The 11,190-nt window shown below is 38.5% G+C and overlaps 1 protein-coding gene across 2 annotated transcripts in view; it reads left to right on the top strand.

The window, feature by feature from the left end:
- Positions 1-4,457: 4,457 nt before the first annotated feature.
- The window catches only part of LOC113007388 (inactive dipeptidyl peptidase 10), a 434,773-nt gene continuing 428,040 nt past the window's right edge, over positions 4,458-11,190 (top strand). For both annotated transcript variants that reach the window (XM_026143896.2, XM_026143895.2), the window contains exon 1: positions 4,458-4,903. In XM_026143896.2, the coding sequence (XP_025999681.1) occupies positions 4,847-4,903 (57 nt within the window). In that variant the 5' untranslated portion in view covers positions 4,458-4,846. The remainder of the gene's footprint in view (positions 4,904-11,190) is intronic.

The raw sequence follows: 11,190 nt of genomic DNA, 5'->3' as shown, positions 1-11,190 counted from the left end.
TGTTTATACATTGGTCAGTCAGTAATAAGGGCCACCACTGTCACCCTGAACCAGCATGACAGGATCCATACTTTGATGTTATTTAAACTAACCAGGCCATGTTTTCTACTCTTCGCTCATCTTATAGCAACGAATAAATCACATCAGGATTATTGAACCTGTTAAACAAAATCTACAACTCTACCAAATTTGAACGACAGACAACAGTGCTGTGTTCACTTTAGTGGTAGTGATGTCCCTGAATAGTGGATACAGCTACTCATGTTCTAGAGACTTCCAGGGAGGAAAGGGTTAAGAAACACCAGGGGGGCAGTTTGGGAACAGAGATCTAGGGAATATAAATACACTGTTGCCTATTCAGGAAACATTTTGCAATAGTTTTAAAGAAGAAGAATTATTCTTCAGTTGATAACATTTTTTGAAGGCTACACCATGTTATAGTACAGAAGGTGGGTTAGAAAGATTCCTTTAAGTATTTCCTGAGACATTGCTGTGTAATGATATTGTGTCTTACCTCCAACATCTGTGAGCATTTAGCATAAATTAAAGCTGCATTGATGCTTTTGGGTCTTCTTATTAATGAAAAACTATCCTCATGTGGTTTAGTTTCAGTTTCTGCCAGTTGCTTTGGATCTTAATTTAGATTTCAGAATATACATTTACATACAAGTGACAATGAGCAGCTTTACTTTATAATGAAAATAAGCACAGGTGCACTACATGTCAAGTGTAATTTACATTTATCTGATTATTTATTGCTTTTTACACAATATTGTCTATACTGGCTTCTTCTGTACAAAATAATACATTTCCTATAGATTTCCACGACATCTCCATGGTTCCTCTCATCCACATCTTACATCTAAGTGTGTTTTCATTCTTAGAGCTGATATATTTTCTAATGACGCTCAGACCTGCGACTGCACACCCCTCCATCTCCATATATCCACACGCCCTTCAGCATGTTCAAGGAGGTTCACCTGAAAGGTTAAATCTTTCCTCCCTGCTGGCTTTCCTCCACCCTCCCCACATTATCACCAGCCTACAAACTCCACAGGGGTTTATCTCCTGGCTTTTTGTCTCCGTGGACATACATATAATCAAGACGCTTCACGTCGAGTCTCATCAGCAAGATCTGTCATTGGTTTATCCCTGATGATTCATAGCTGCCTTTGTGATGCTGTTATGTAGGTATACACTAACCTGATACTATTTTTACTAGTATTTCTACAATCACTTTGCACCACCTGACCAACCACTGGAGTCACTTGGTTATGGTCGAACAGTCAAAAATAATTATGATGATGTTTTTCATCAAGGTCAAGACAGATGTGATGAATTTATAAGGGCTTAGGAACAAAAAGAACCCCAGAGAATCTGACTGCATTCAAAATTCAAAAAGGATATTATTTATTGTTTGTAATTTAATTCAACAAAGATGTAAAGGCACCAGGAACAAGCACAGCTTTGAGAGGTTTCTCATGAAAAGTGATCCAAGAACTTGGGAGAACGTCATAAGGAGTGTCAGAACATCAAAAGCCACTACACAAAGATGTCTTTAGGACAGGAGCTACAACTGTCACACCCCTACAAAAGTGTTTCACCTGGGCTAAGGTGAAAAAGTTGATGCCCAGTGGTCCAAAGTTCTTTTTTCAGATTAAACTAAATGTTACAGTTCTTTCAGAAACCACAGTCAAAGAGTGGAGAGGCACAGACTCCAAGGTGCTCGAAGTACAGTCTGGTCTTTAGTATTTTGGGGTACATGTGATGTGCTGGTGCTAGTCGTTTAAGCCCAAAGTCATTCATGTTAAAAGAGCCTCAATCAAGTATCTAGTGTATAAGTGAAGATGCTGTTTAGAAGTCGGACATTTCTGTATTCTACAAAATTACATTTCCTTTCATAAAGGTGGTCCAGATAAGGAAGCAATGAAGGAAGCAGTGAAGGACCTTGCCTAAGTATTCAGAGAATTTAGACAGCTCTTATTACAGCTGCCACAGTGATACTTCCAGCTCACTTCAACATGTTAGAAACTTTCCTGAGCAAAACTGAAAATTCAACCGCAGCCCTATTTTTTGTTTCTGCCAGCCTTTGACTCATCTTGCCTGTCTTAGTTTTATAAGATTTTACCTGCTTCCTTTGGATACGTCTTTCTCACATTGTCTTTCCACTTAACTAAGTAAACTGTCTCTTCTCTCACCTGTCCTGACTCTTCATGCTCTATGAGATGCCTCAAAAGTGGCAATAAAAAAAAGAACAATTGTTTGACAGTCTTTATTACTCAGCGACACATACTGTGTAGGCCTGATTTATGCCAACTTATCCTTCCTTATTAAAGCAGTTTGTCACTTCTGATTGGCTGTTTATATGCCATCATGAAAGGTGCACATGAAGGTTTTGACAATATTGGGCTTTTAATGATCTCTGTGAAATCTTAGTTTCATATAAACATGCATTTTTTTTAAAACTCCAGAACTGCACTTTTTTTATATTTAAGGTTTTATGAAATAAACAATGTCAAAAAATATATCTACATCCATTATTAATTCAGTGGTGCTCAGACGTTTGACTTGTCAGTGCCAAAGCCTCTTAACTTTCTGTGAGTGAGCACAGCTGAATACAGCTGATAGATTCTCCTGGTCAACATCAAAAATGGTTCTGTTTCACTGCACATGTAAGACTGACCTACACACAGTACAATGAAATATCCAAGCAGCTCAGCAGAGATCTGAGAAAGAAGTTTGGACATCTTACAAGCCAGAAAACTCTCTTGGAGCCATTTATTAAAATAATTTAAACAATACAATAAATAAAGATTGTCATCAGACTTAAATTGTTTTAGAAGTTACATCCTTCCCTGAGAGAACATTTGTTTGGATGGTCTAGAACAGCCACCAAAGCATGAGTCTGCCATGCTGGAGCATTAGTGCCATCGTCTGCTGTCAAGCTAGTCTGACACCACTGTGGCCTGACAGACTGCTTTCCAAGAACAAAGGGCCTGTCGTGTCAGGGCCTGTCACTGATGTAAAGTTTGCAGGTGACCACATGGGCAAAGAAAAAAAAAGAGCTTTTTTTACAGTCAGGTGAGGAAAAATTATTTGGCAACAGCTACCCAAGGAGTAATGATGAAGGCATGGGGAGGTAGCATCATACTGTGGGACAGTTTTTCTGCCAGTTATGTTGAACGGGGCGAGTGTGAAAGATGTTTGCTAAAAAGTAACTTAACGGCATTAAATATGCGAAGGCTAACAAAATGTGCACACAATACATCGAAGTCGTGCATTTTCAGCAATGCTAAATAAGTCTGACTGTGGAGGAGATACAAATCTCTTTAGGGCTGCATGAGGAATGGGATCTGGTCTAAAAAAAAAAAATCTGCCAGATCAACATGTGGGGCAACCCGCTGAGGCAGTCAATAAGGCAGCAGCTGAAAGCAGCTTTTATGAAGTCAGAGATTGTTACATTAAGGTCCTTATTTAGCAGATTCTTATCGTGAAGATGAAAGAGTGGTTATCTGGAGGCATCAAAAGAAAACTGCTCATGTCGTTTCTTTGTGTGTTTTCAGGCTCACAGCAAAAAAGATTCACATAAAAAAACCCACAAATGGCATTATTTTGTGTCTGAACACAAACAGTTTTGTACTCATTCAACACTGATGCTGTAAACTTGGGGTACCTGTGTTCTTAATTATTAACACGTCAGTTAGGATTTGTGTGTGAATCATGCTGAATTCTTTCTGCCTTATTAACCAAAAATGGTATTCAAAGCAGGGGAGTCTGATCAGAGAGAAATACAGTTTAGAAATCTGGTGCAGAAAACACCGGGCATGATTATCAGATTCCTGTGGAGCTCCATGCTCTTACACACGTATTAGATGAAAAGTGCACAAGAGCCTGAAAATTGTCTTGCAATCTGAGTCAAAAATGGTTACTCTGTACTGACATAAAAGTCCTGCTAAAGCCTGATAATATAATGAATGGTACAAATTTTTCAGCATCAAAATATTCTTAAAATAAAGTTACAATCAAAGTAATGCAGTTATGATTGACTGGCCCACTTCAAAATCTTGCCACTGGCTCTGGCTTCCAAGGGTGGATAAAAAATGCTGAAAAAACATTGGAAAGAGAAAATATACTTTATTTACCCCCAACAGTGAGCAAATTCATCCACTACAGCAGTCAAAACTCTTGCAAAAAATAAACAAACTTGGATAACAGATAACAAAATAGATTAAATTCAATAAATTAAGTAAAATGAGATAAAAGAAAAAGAAAGTGAAATAAAGGAGTAGAAAAAAGTAAATAAAAAAAAAACGAATATAGATGTCTTATGCAGATGTGCAGCTCTGTAAACATGCAGGAAGCTGTTGTAATCAGTTTTATCATGTTATGTAATCTCCCCATGCAAAGACGTGCTTTTATCTCAGTTTTTAGAAAGGGCTTAATTCCGGTGCCTGTAACCCCGTCACGTCAAGTCCAGTATCGGGTTATGTTTATCAGAAAAAAGCATGTTTTTGCTGGATTATAAGTTTTAATATTTATGTTTATTGTCCGACTACCAGCTTGTTCCTAGCTTATTATGTTATCTTGGCGAGTGAGGGATAAGTGGGCTGTGTCCCCCGCTCGCACTCACAGCTGGCGCACCAGCGGAGCAAGTCTTTACGCACAAGGCATCATTGGCTGAGAAGCCACGCGTGTCGCAGGGAAGACGACGAACCAGTAAACAGCTTGAAGCAAAGCGGTGAAGTATCGGGCAGTTGGTGTCTGTGCGGAGTCTCAGCTACAGTTTGTCGATCTGCGGACTGATTTGGATCGTTTTTATTTCTGGAGCTGTCCGCGGTGCTGAAACATGAATCAAAGCGCAGGAGCAGTGCAGCACACTCGGAGATACTCAGTGGAGGGAAAGGTAAGCAAAGACTAAGATGGAGCGAATTTCTTTTTCTTCATCTCGTCCATGTTGCCTGATTGAGGATGCATTTGTTACTCATCCCACTGTGGGTTAACTACCAGACTTAGAAACACGCATAGAACTTTTATCTGGAAGTTTGCAGCTGCTTGAATAAGTTACGGTAACTTAAAATCGAGCCACGTGGAGAAAGTTGAAAGTCATTTAAATGACACGGAGACTCTGTGTCACTTGGTGTGATACCTGCAGGCAGAGTTTAGAGATATGATCGGTAGCTGTGTTCCTTTAGTGCAGACACCATGTTGGATAAATGAATTAACCAAAAAGCAGGATAAATGGCTTCTCGGGTGCATCCACTTAATTAAATGATTTATGGGAGTTTAACTATATAGTCAAAGATGTCAGTGCAAGTATTAACGTTTAATGTCGAAGGCTTCAATAGAACTTCCTGATGTGAAACAAGTGAAAGTGACTTTGCTATCAGAATTTTTGGGCTTATTTTTGGGATGCTTCCTAGTAGTATAGAGGTGTTTAGTAAAGATTTTGCTTGTCAGACAGGAGAGGTTGTTGCATAACAGATAACAGAAGTAACTGAAATGTGAAAAAGGTCTCATAGCCAGCAAGTGTGGCCTGAAGGTGGGGCAACCTTCTACATATTATTAAAGTTTATAGGTCAGCTCAAACTTTATCTTTAGGGATGTTTGTGCTCTCAGCATACACGGTTAGATTCTTTTATGCTGCAGGAAAAATAAATACAGGGGGTGATTTGGATATGATATCAAACAAAGAATAAACTGTTCACACAGTGTGCATGAATATGAGCCTCACAATTTTCAAGTTTATTTTACAGCAGTGTTCAACAGTAAAGCAGCTCAAACTGCTTTGAGACATGAAAAAGGATTAAGGCAGCATTTAGAAGCAAAGAGATACACAGAACAAAGTGAGCTGAATAATAGCACAAAAACAGTGCACTAAAAGAAGAACAATGACAAAGAATAGAGCTGAACAAATTAAAGACTCAGACTTGTAGAAGACCTCGCATGTTCTAACAGGTTCTTCTGTTAGGACTGAGCCTCTCTGTTTGAACATGGAGATCATGAAAGGACCCGTTCTGGGGCATTTAAAATGGCTGAGCAGCTCATAATACAACAGGAAACAGAAAATTCTTTTTTAGCCTTAAATCTCCTGTTGTTAAATCGGATTCTTTGTCAGACCACGGGCATGTCTGGCTGCATGCAGGTGACCATGATAGTCCTTATTCTCCATTTCTGAAGGTCTGCTCCAACCAGAACCTGCAGAAGGTGGAGAACTGTTTCATATACCCGTGTTCTAAGCTTACGGACAATGCAGAAACAAACAAGGACTTCCCCTGGCAGACTGTAAAGTGACAGTTCAAATGCAGCGTGAGAGGTATACTGAAGAGACTGTATATATTAAATATTGTTTTATGGTGAAATTGCTAAAGGGAATTATTTGATAATCAGCTTAAGAAAGCATGTGAACCTCCTTTTTCTCCACATGCTTGCACATCCAAACATGACCTCATCCATACTTGCCAGTGACATAATATAAATTTGTGGGAAACCATCCACACCACCCGTGCAGGATATGTCAAAGGTCATTGGGATATGCTGAGCTGTAAAGCAGTCCTGTGTCAGGATATTAAATGTTGAACAAATTGAAAGTGTGACGCATTTATAGCCAGTAGATCAATGTCATTAGCTCCTTATGTTCTATATATAGAAGCAGTGAGTCGAGTCAGTTCAGAGACATCACCCTGGAAGTGTTTGACTGACAGATTAATGAACAAATGGACCAACTAAGTGAAGTTTCTATTTCTAGACTCACACTACTAGTGTGGCTGAAAATGTAGAGTTCTCTCTGAGGAGCAGAAATTAATTTCACTCACCTTGGCTATATGTTACAGTCTCTGCTTGTCTCATTACATCCAGCATTCAGTGGCCATTAAAACCAGCTGCAAAGAAAATGGAAATTGAGGACAATTGTGACACTGCCCCCCCTTGGGCTTTGGTGGAGAAATAAATGTGCATGCATTGCCCGGGGCTATTGCTCATGGTTGTTCATTTTCTTGCCTCCTTTGGTCCAGGCTATTAAATTGTATGTGAGCTGTACATTTGAGACAGAGTTATCCTAAAGATAGGTTCTGAACATCCTGAACATTACATGGATTTAGTTTTGTTTACTTGTTTTTACTATTTCCCTGCAAAAAAACCTCTCTTTAAAAAGTCCCCAATCATGTGTAGGGATTCAAATTTCTTCCAGGAAGTTGGAGTGGGGGATTGAGAAGAGATGAAGGGTTTTTGGAAAACAGATTCTGAGTGTGAGTCTCTGAGTCTCTAACTCAAAAGTGCTGCGATTACTTGTTGAGTGCCTTTAACCCACGACTGCCAGGATGCACCAATCACTGTCTTTTTGCTTAATGGAGATTTTGTTACTAAGAGTTTCCCAGAAAAATAACTTAAAGATTGATTTTCCAGCAAAGAAAGGAAACATCATGTGACTATGTAAGCTGTAACTTATTGGAAAGTGTTCTTTTTTTACCACTTGTTGGATCAAGTGTTCATACACAGATTAGTTGTGTCTGCTCATATGTTACATTTGGATTACTCAAAATGTCTCATACTGACTTGTGATGGCAATGCAAATCAGTACAGAAATGGGCAAAAATGAAAGGTTTGGGGGATCAAAGTATATAGATAAAGAATGATTCATTCACTCAGTGTTAATAAGTCCATACTTTTCCTCATATACCCCTCAGTGGCTTGATCCTTTTACTTTGGAAAGATGACTTTTTAACAGCTAGATATGGTTCTTTAGTTTCAGCACTCACTAGAATATATTTACCAGACTGGATTTTATGATTTGTGTTGGAATTTTAGGAATCAGCACAGCAACCATTTTGTGACTCAGCATGTCAGTACTTGTTTATCAAGGACAGTGTTGTGTCCATAACTAAAATTGCTGAATATATTGCATGGTTTAGTATTTATTTTTGACTGAATTTTACATGTTCCAACATGTACATTTTTCATTAGCCAGGTGTAACAAAAGATAAAGCGTTTACCAGACTGATGATCCCTAGTGGACTACCCATATACTTGAGGCAAGACTCACAGCTAAGAAAGAGCTTCCTAAGTGTTACATATCCGTCTTTATCCCAGCTTTAGTCTTGAAGTGTATGATCACACACTTTTTTTGTGAACTGCAGATTGCCATTGTCTTACTTTGTTTGGATTCCCTCGCAGGCATGTTGTTATCAAAAGAAATATGTCACCAGGATATAAAAGTGCTCTGGGGCTGGACTCCATCTGCTGTGGGGAACGATGCAGATAAAAGGCACATGCTGCATTTTGGAACAGTGGGTGTTTGCCTTATGCTCACAGCATGATTTGTTAGGGTTTGGCTTAACTTTTTTGTATTGTTTTTATTACATTTTTGTCTGTTTTATCTCTCTTTACTGTGATTATCTAGATTAGGAAACTTACAAATCTATTTACAGGTATTGTTAATGATAAATCTTAAGTGGCTAATATGTGTTGGGTGGATTAGAAAGCATTACCATATCGAAAAAATTAAAGAACCACAAATTATTGGTAAATCTGATCAATTAAAGCTGATTAGTTATTAAAAGAGTCAAGTTTCAAGATCTTTTATTTGTCATGTGCATAGTTATACAAGTACATGCAGTGAAATGTGTCGTGACACGCTCCTCGACTGTGCAAAAAGAGAGAGAAAACATTATATACAGTAACTAGGTAAATATATACAAAGGGGACATTATGTGTAGTAATTAGTGGAGCGGTCAGGAAGGTGTCTGGATGTGGCCAAGCCATCTTCAAACACCTACAAATTCATTAATCTTTCCTTGTAAACCCAAAAAAAGAAAACAATGTGAGGATCTGTCCTCACATTGTCACACTGGATTTGTCCTCCTCCAACAGCTGTTTAAGTGTTTTTGCATTTTGAATAATGTAAACAGGTGAGAACAACATACTGTAAGTGAAGACCCATTTGTGTTTGTTTGTTTGCTAATTTATTTCAATATTGCTACTGCTGATTCATTTACATGTTGAAAGGGAGTGGGAAGAAGTACACCCTTAAGTCTGTGAAGGTTCAAAGTACACCCTTAAGTTATCAGTTAATATTTAGTCAGCTTCCTTACAGATATAATCTGTATAAAATAGTGAACAGATTTCTGATATAATATATATTATATACTATAATATCACATCATGAAATTTTTTAAATAGAGACATTCACTTAATTTCAACAATTTCCCTTTCTTTATAGTTTGAGAAGATCACATTTTATTTATATTAGTTTTTTCTTGTAGTACGTTGTGTTAGGTAATTGATAGATAGATAGTGGCTAAGTAACTTTTAAATTACAGCTTTAGGAACATCACTGTGTCATTCTTTCTCGCACTTCTCTCTGCCAAACAGAGACAGTGAGGTTCAGATGTGTTTTCCTTACTGGACACTCCTTTTGGTTCAGGCAGTGCAGGAGGCAGAACACATGATTCCTGCTCGCTTGTTGTGAATACAGTTACATAACAAATGCAAGCAATTGGACATTACACAGACTTTGTACCATCTGTGAATCTAGCTGAATTATACATTTGGCTTATTGCATGCAGGTATTGTCAACAGGCTGAAATGCAGTTGTGAAAAAGGCTAGCATGTATAAACTGAGCAATTAACTAAGGTTTTATTTAGACCACCATTACCCTGCATGAAAAAAAATTTATCCCTTTTATATTCATTGGAATAAGTTCAAACTAGCTACTGAGTAAGAGCGCCAACATGTCAGCTCATGCCAAGGAAATGCAGAGTGAGCCAGCTGTTCTATCAGTTGTGCCTGCATGATGGTTCACAATGTAAGCAGAGATTTTCTACCGATCTGTTAATCAAACTGAATTTCCTGGACTGTGCTTCATGTTGCAGTGGTACAAGAAGAAAACCTGCAGAATTTGATCCAAATCATTATACTGTGATTGTACTTAAGATACTCTGTGCCCAAGGCTATCTCTTTCTCTCTCTCTCTCTTTCTTTATATCTATCTCACGTATAGACCACTGATAGTCAAATGTCTCTTATCCATCCTTCTCCCAGGCCACATGTTCCAGTTTTTCTGGGAGACAGAGTCTTCTCAGGCAATCTGGTCCTGGGTGAGAGGGCCAGGCAAAGAGTAAGTTCTCATTTGAGAGTGCCCAAGAGCTGCATGGCTCTGTACGTCTGCGGGTTTACCACCCGTGTTATAAAAATTGGGGTCTGGAGCTTTGTGGATTGAGGAGAGGTGGAAGGCTTTTTCAGTCCCATTCCCAGCTGCTTAAACAAAAATTATTTATATTAAAGGTTTTTTGACCCAGCCATTACTTTCTCAATTTTTAGAGAGTAATCACCCAACTTATTCGCCAAGAGAAAATAAATATATAAATAAACTAGCCAAAGCCCTACCCTGCTGTTAAGTATCAGATATAAAATCCATAAAGTCAACAACATCAGAAACATCAGTTTCACAAGGGCAGTGAGCCCTGCCTGTTCCCACATCAGACAGCTGCTGCGAGGATGTTAAATGGGATATTTATTTATTATGTAGGATGCCAATCCAAATCCTACTCATAGAGCTTTAATTTATTTCCTCCAGTGTGGGAAAGGTGAGAAATTCCTGGACAGAGGCTTTGTATGTATGAATAATACAAATACAAACACATCCAAAGAATGAATGACAAGTTCAGCTGAAATACAGCAGACTTCTGGATCCCTCCAATGAAGCATGCAGAGCAACAATGCTTCTTTTAGAGATAGTCTGGTGTGTAATTCAAGGGAAAACCTCTTGGAACATTAGTGCTCACCTGAGAAACACCCAGGCACCAAAGCGAGTCCCCACTGTGGGACAGATGGGCAGAACAGTCGGGCTCTTGTTCACTTACTCCCTGCAGAGAATGTTTCAGGAGAATACATGAACAAGACCTTTTCACCAAAACCAACATATGGAAAGGCATCTCTGACACTGTACCAAGCTCTCTAGGGGTGTTCAGACATTCAGTCAACTGTGAAAACTCTTGAAGCTTTATCAAAGTTGCTCTATGTGCATGCACAAACCACAGATTCACCCAACAGACATGAATTAAACACCAGAAAATCCTCTAAGGGAATACAGAATGGCATTCTTAAACATTTAAGGTGACATGACACTATTAAATTTTATGCAAGAATATTTAAGAGTGGAATTAAAAAGTAAACAGCTTTTTGCAAATGATTGAC

The sequence above is a fragment of the Astatotilapia calliptera genome, chromosome 16 (genome assembly GCF_964374335.1).
Source record: "Astatotilapia calliptera chromosome 16, fAstCal68.1, whole genome shotgun sequence".
In the NCBI taxonomy this organism is placed as follows: domain Eukaryota; kingdom Metazoa; phylum Chordata; class Actinopteri; order Cichliformes; family Cichlidae; genus Astatotilapia; species Astatotilapia calliptera.
Note: the sequence above shows the minus strand (reverse complement) of the source record. Positions and strands in the feature narration are given on the sequence as shown.